At 37.2% G+C, this 5,878-nt stretch overlaps 1 protein-coding gene across 1 annotated transcript; it reads right to left on the bottom strand.

Moving 5' to 3' along the window:
• Positions 1-678: 678 nt before the first annotated feature.
• On the bottom strand, positions 679-5,264 carry LOC122067034 (UPF0481 protein At3g47200-like). The gene is made up of 4 exons (XM_042630883.1): positions 5,015-5,264; positions 1,744-1,929; positions 1,431-1,624; positions 679-1,308 (listed from the first exon to the last, which is right to left on the bottom strand). The coding sequence occupies exons 1-4, from the start codon at positions 5,262-5,264 to the stop codon at positions 679-681; spliced, it is 1,260 nt and encodes a 419-aa protein (XP_042486817.1).
• Positions 5,265-5,878: the final 614 nt, after the last annotated feature.

Below are 5,878 nucleotides of genomic sequence, written 5' to 3'. Positions count from 1 at the left end.
GGCAGTAGTCACCGCTGTTCAAGGTAGGTCTCTCCCTTGGTTTGCCCTGCAAGAGTAGCTCTCTCTACAACACTATCTCAGTTCTATCTCCTGGAAGATCACTCATTGCTTCAGGGAAGCCAATCCCATTGTGGATTACCTTGCCATATCAGCTGCAAAAACAGGAGTATCTGGAACCATGGAGGAATTTCCTACTCATATTATTGAGGAGATTAGATGTGATTCTTTCTCCAAACCAAGATTTAGATTCTACAGATAGCTTTGGAGGATCCTGCTGATGGCAATGCCGATGGTGGGGTCCTTTCTTTAGCTTGGGATTCTTTGACGTACCTTTAAATCTTTTTCTCTTCTATATTTTAATACAATTATGATTTCTACCAAAAAAAAAAAAGAATAGTGGGTGGTAGTTGTCTATTATGTGTAAAGGTGTGAGAATGGTAGAATGTGGTATAACGGCTTTTCTTAGCACTATATATTAGCAAAAATAAAGGAATGAAGAGAGAGTTGAAAATCTCAAAATTATCTCAAATGAGATGAGGTAGGCTTCCTCACCCTAAGTCGGACGCCATTGGCTTCGACTGTAAGGCCAAATCACCTATTTTATTTCCTATTTCTTCTACATCCCTCTTTATTTTCTCTTTTATTTTTTATTTTCATTTTTCTCCCTATTTTATCTCATCACCCCTTGTGTGCACGTAACACAAGCACAGCCCAAGGACTAATGAAATGTGTGTGCAGTACTTCAGCTAACCATACTGCCCTTGTCTTGTTGAAATGTCTCTGAATGTTGTGCTTAACTTGTCGATCCTCATCAGGTTTGGGTGTCAATTCAGAGGCCAATTCATTGAAAAGATCAGCTACATGTTGGTCACTCCCAAGTAAATTTTGGAGTACACCTTTCTGTCGGAACACTTTCACATCTTGAGGACCATCGATGAGCGAATCCATGAAACATAAGAAGGAGGTTATGTCACCATCGTTGATGAAATCAGGGCATGCTTCGTAGGCTGCAATGTTTAACCACTTAGTCTTGAAGGAGTCATCAATGACAATGGCAGGAAGAAATAGGAGTCCATAGCCATTGGTCATGCAATTGATCCCTGCAACTTTGAGCTCTTCGACTGAACGGAACGACTTCCATTCGGTGCTGCCAACTTCAGATTTTTGTGGAGACTGATCACTAGGTGATGGTGATGCAGAGCCAAGGGATTCAGTCCAGAGAAAGTCGAGAAGATGAAGGGGAGAAGAAGAGCCTTCCGATTTGCTCGTGGTATTCTTTGGTTTGCTACACAAACTATCTACAACCTTCTGAATTTTTTTTTGAACCAGTTGATACAAATTTGTTGCCCTAGCTGGACTGCCGTATTGAAAATTTTCTCAATATCATCATTTGCATCTTTATTTTCTTTGGAAGGCATGAACTCATTTACCAATGCTCGGAGAACTATATATGGGAGTTGATTCTCAAGTAAGAACAAGTCCATTGTTATGATTGCTTTGTGGTAATTCTTCATCTCATTCACATCCTTTTTGCCAGACTTATTCACAATGCAGTGAATGAAATACACCACAAAGCAACCATCCAAGAACATCAAGCTTTTGAATGCTTCATCAGTGGGCATATCTTTATTGAAATCCATGGCATAACAGATTTTTTCCTCATGGGCTATCTCATCGAACACCTTTGATTGGAAATAAGCCTCGAGGCTTTTTCTTCCATTGAGATATTCTCTACATAGGAACTGAACTCTTGGACTAGTCTAGTCTTGAGGTTCTGCCCCAGCTCAAGCTTTGGGTTGCCGTAGTGGTATGGGCCAATAGAGACCAATGTTGGATCATAGTTATTCTTGTTCTTTTCATTCTCTCTCATAATTTTTGGAACCTTCTGCATTTGAGGTATTGCTTTAGCTCCAGAGGAGGTACTTGTTCCTAAGTTGTCATACATGGAAAATAAGAGTTTAAATCATTAGTTAGATTTATAAGGGTACTGTAGGATGATAGTAGCCAATGTGAGGCTAAAATCTAAACAGATATATAATAGAAGCACGTTGGTGATAGATCGAAATGGGGAACAGTGTTTATAGTCTAGCAAGTACAAAAAAATTCTTAGTCTGCACACTTATATTTGCAATGTGGCATGTTGAGTAAAGGCATGGAGTTGAAGGTTTATAATTGGTATACCCCAAATTCTCCTACTCACATGTCTAATTTCATACAATGTAGTTGTCAAGTGACAAAGTAAAGCATTTAAAAATCTGGGACAACCAAAAGTGTGCATGGACAAACAAGAAAGGGAGTCCGGGTCCTCCGCGGCAAGCGGTGAGGTGTAGTGAGCATTCATGGCTAGGAGGACTTGAGCATGTACCGCCAATCGTTGGATGCTCACTACACCTCATCGTTCATCAAAGAAGAATTTTTTTACCAAAAAGGAGGGTGCCTATATATTTTAGGGGTATAAGATTTAGTTTGAGACCATAATTGACATGTGGTCAATCCGGACTGTTTCCTAAAATCTGACAACTGAAATTTCAACATCTCACAAAATAATTTGTAGATCAGAAATATTTCTTAGACTTGTAGGTCTAAGGAACCTTATACCCTAAGAAATTTTAAAAGAAAATAAAAATAAGTAGAGCTTTACAAAAAAACCCTAGAACTAACGATGGTTATAGATGATTGGTTTTTTTTTTCTTTTGGTAGAGGAAAACCTAATTAAAAGATCTATTTTTTTTTCTAGGTAAAATGACCAAGAATAAAATAAATGAAGAGGGTTTCTTGGAAGGCAGCATGGCCTATGCAATGAAACGCACGTAGAGACATCAATAGTGACGGGATTTCCATCATTCGTAAAGGGGTAGGGCGATCATTTCACACCCTTTGTGTGTAGTACAATGATCAAAATATCTTTTCACTAAAATAAAATAGAAAAAATATTTCACTTCTCTACTTCATTTTACAGTATTAATTGATTTTGGAATAAAAGAAAAGGCCTCACTGTAGAACTTTATTTTTCTCCTTTATCAAAAAATAAAAAATAAATCCATGCACTAATTTTACATGTAACATACACATAAATTTTTTAGGGGAGGAACTCCAACATTGCGGCTGCATCCATCAACTAAGAAGTGAAATATCAAACAAATAAAAAAGAGCTCTCTCTTTCTATGTTTGTTTTCTAGGTTCAACAATAAGTCCCTCTGGCTCCATTAGTTTCGACGTAAAAGAGTTTGTAAAAAAAATTTTATCATAAAATCCATTCTTTTACTGGAAAAGGCCTTGTAAAATTTTACGTTAAATCAAGAGTTAAATATTCCATCTTCTTCCTGAAAATCGAAATCTAATCTCTATCTTTCACAACTGAACTTTTCGATGTGTTTCTAGCTCTACAATGAATGAACCGAACATTTGTTTTTATTTCCACTCCTAAACCAAAAACTGAACTCTTTGATGAAAAATTTTAGGTGATCAGACCATATATAAATTTGTCCATATGTAAATTTTATATGCAAAATTTTCCATTGAAAGAAATGGAGCCTTCAAAAAACCACATTAGTAGGAGGCTGTTAGATGATTAAACCGTCTGTTTAGGTTAATTTAACAAGAAAAAAAAAATGAAAGAGACTAACATGCTTTTGGAGGAATATTGTTGAACCGGTTGATAAATGATCATAATATAAGCACAAATTACATAATCTTACCTAATCAAAATTATCTAAATCTTAATCTATGAGATTGTAACGAAATATATCTATATATGTAAGACCTGGTTGAACCTTATTCTCAAAGATAGTCTTCAACTCCTTCCATGGGTCTGGCTTGGGTTTTACTATTACAACATGGGAAAATTTGGGTGAGACATTAATTCTTGTATGACTTAATTAAGGAATTAAATTGCAAGAATGGAAGATGCAAGTATGTTATTCTCATATTAAAATCTTATTTTATGAAATTTTAGATGGAATACAGTAATACATTTAGTACCTTCTTGACCCTTTTGGGCAAGGGTATGCTCCTCAGGCAGTTTACCCCTCGGCATATCTACTGCAATATCATTAATCCTGATTGGTGCATTGTTGGACGGGGCCATTAGAAGGGAGAAGGGAGAACGAGCTGCAAGAAATTAACCGTAGGGAGGTTGAGGACATACCTCCAATAGGATCAATAGGTCTGCCATGATGTCCAATTCCAGCTTTATCTTCTTCTAATGTCTCTCTCGATGGTAGAGTGCGAACCCATACCCAAGACTAGGGACCTTCCCTTTATTTTCTCTTGGATAACTTCCTTCCTTCCATCCAACTAGGCTCTCTTGGATTATTGTTTAGGCTTCCACTTAAAACCAATTGGCTTGAAGTGTAGTGGCCTCTTGTGGCTCTTATACATGGTTGTCAAGTCAGCCACAGTCGATGTGGGACTATCTCAATACTCTCTCTTACTTGCAAGCCTCGTCATCGATGCAGGTCCAATGTACCAACTCTGATATCATTTTAAGGCTTCCATCTTAAACCAATTGGATGAAGTGGGGTGGTCTCTAATGATTCTTATACATGCTCGATTGCCGAATCACCCACAGTCGATGTGGGACTATATCAATATTACCTGTATAATCCTGTCATTGTAATTGATTGAACATAATAATAAAGTATATCATTATTGAAATCTCTGAAATATCGCTTGTTATTGTATTTAAAAGGGCTTCTTTCTGTACAATATTGGATAGCTTGTGACCAAGTCGATCAATTGGTAACCCATTTGGATTTGCAACTTGAACTTTATCCATTCGAATCGAACCAAAAATATAGGCATAATCAGAATGCAGATTGTAGGAAAATTATGTATGTGCTAGCCATGGAATCAAGGAAAGACTGTGAAGTAGGTCTGGATGGAGGCGAGAATCAGGACAAGTGCTGCAACTAACAAGGCCGACACAATCAAGCACCTACTGAAAGTATGTTTGGTACGCTTATCCAAATGCCCAAGTTACTCAGTAGTCCACTTATCCAAATGCTATACTTACTGTTGTTGAAATACTTCTGAATGTCGTGCTTAACTTGTTCAAACTCATTAGGGTTTGGTATCAAGTCTGAGCCCACTTCATTGAAAAGCTCAGCTACATGTTGTTCACTGCCTAGATTATTTTGTAGTACACCTCGCTTTTGGAGCTCTTTCGCGTCTTCAGGACTGTAGATGACCAAATCCATGAAACATAGGAAGGAGGTGATGTCATCATTGTTTATGAAATCAGTGCATGCTTCGTATGCTGCCATGTTTAACCACTTTTTTTCGCTAAAGATCCGAAATTTTAATAAAAAGGAAAAAGAGATACAAAACTCAAGAAATAAATTTATAAACTCTCACCTTCGTATGGCCATCAACAGGATTAAATAAATCTAGAATAAAAAAAACTTAATCAAATCAAAACCTAGGTCTCGATTTTGCATCATGACTAATCTCTGAACATAATTGTGTAGGGAAAGATATATTGGCATCCAAATCTCTTGATTTTGCTGCATCTTTAGCGAGAAAATAAGCAAGAACATTTGCCTCCCGAAAAAAGTGAGTCATATTCCATCTTATAGAGTCCAAGTAGGCCTTCACAGAGATCCAATCTTGAATTGCATGCCATGGAATAGATTATGATTGAAGAGCAACGACCACTGCCACCAAATCAAATTCAATCCAAAGAGCATCAATCTAAAGCCTCTTTAGCTTTCAGAATTCCTTCCATAAGAGCTGAAAATTCATCATAGTAATTTGAGTGAATTCCTTAGTATATCTTAAAAGAACCCACCACAGTGCCCATGTGATTACGAAGAACTCCTCCTGCTCCTGTAAGTGCCATGTTTAACCACTTAGTCTTGAAGGATTCAACAATGACAAT

The sequence above is a fragment of the Macadamia integrifolia genome, unplaced genomic scaffold, assembly GCF_013358625.1.
Source record: "Macadamia integrifolia cultivar HAES 741 unplaced genomic scaffold, SCU_Mint_v3 scaffold2681, whole genome shotgun sequence".
In the NCBI taxonomy this organism is placed as follows: Eukaryota; Viridiplantae; Streptophyta; class Magnoliopsida; order Proteales; family Proteaceae; genus Macadamia; species Macadamia integrifolia.
Note: the sequence above shows the minus strand (reverse complement) of the source record. Positions and strands in the feature narration are given on the sequence as shown.

Coding starts and splice junctions, on each gene's coding strand:
- LOC122067034 (XM_042630883.1), bottom strand. CDS start 5,264: ATGGCAGCATACGAAGCATGCACTGATTTCATAAACAATGATGACATC. Junction 1,625..1,743: donor TAGACTAGTCCAAGAGTTCA/GTTCCTATGTAG, acceptor ATTTCAATAAAG/ATATGCCCACTGATGAAGCA. Junction 1,309..1,430: donor ATATAGTTCTCCGAGCATTG/GTAAATGAGTTC, acceptor AAAAAAATTCAG/AAGGTTGTAGATAGTTTGTG.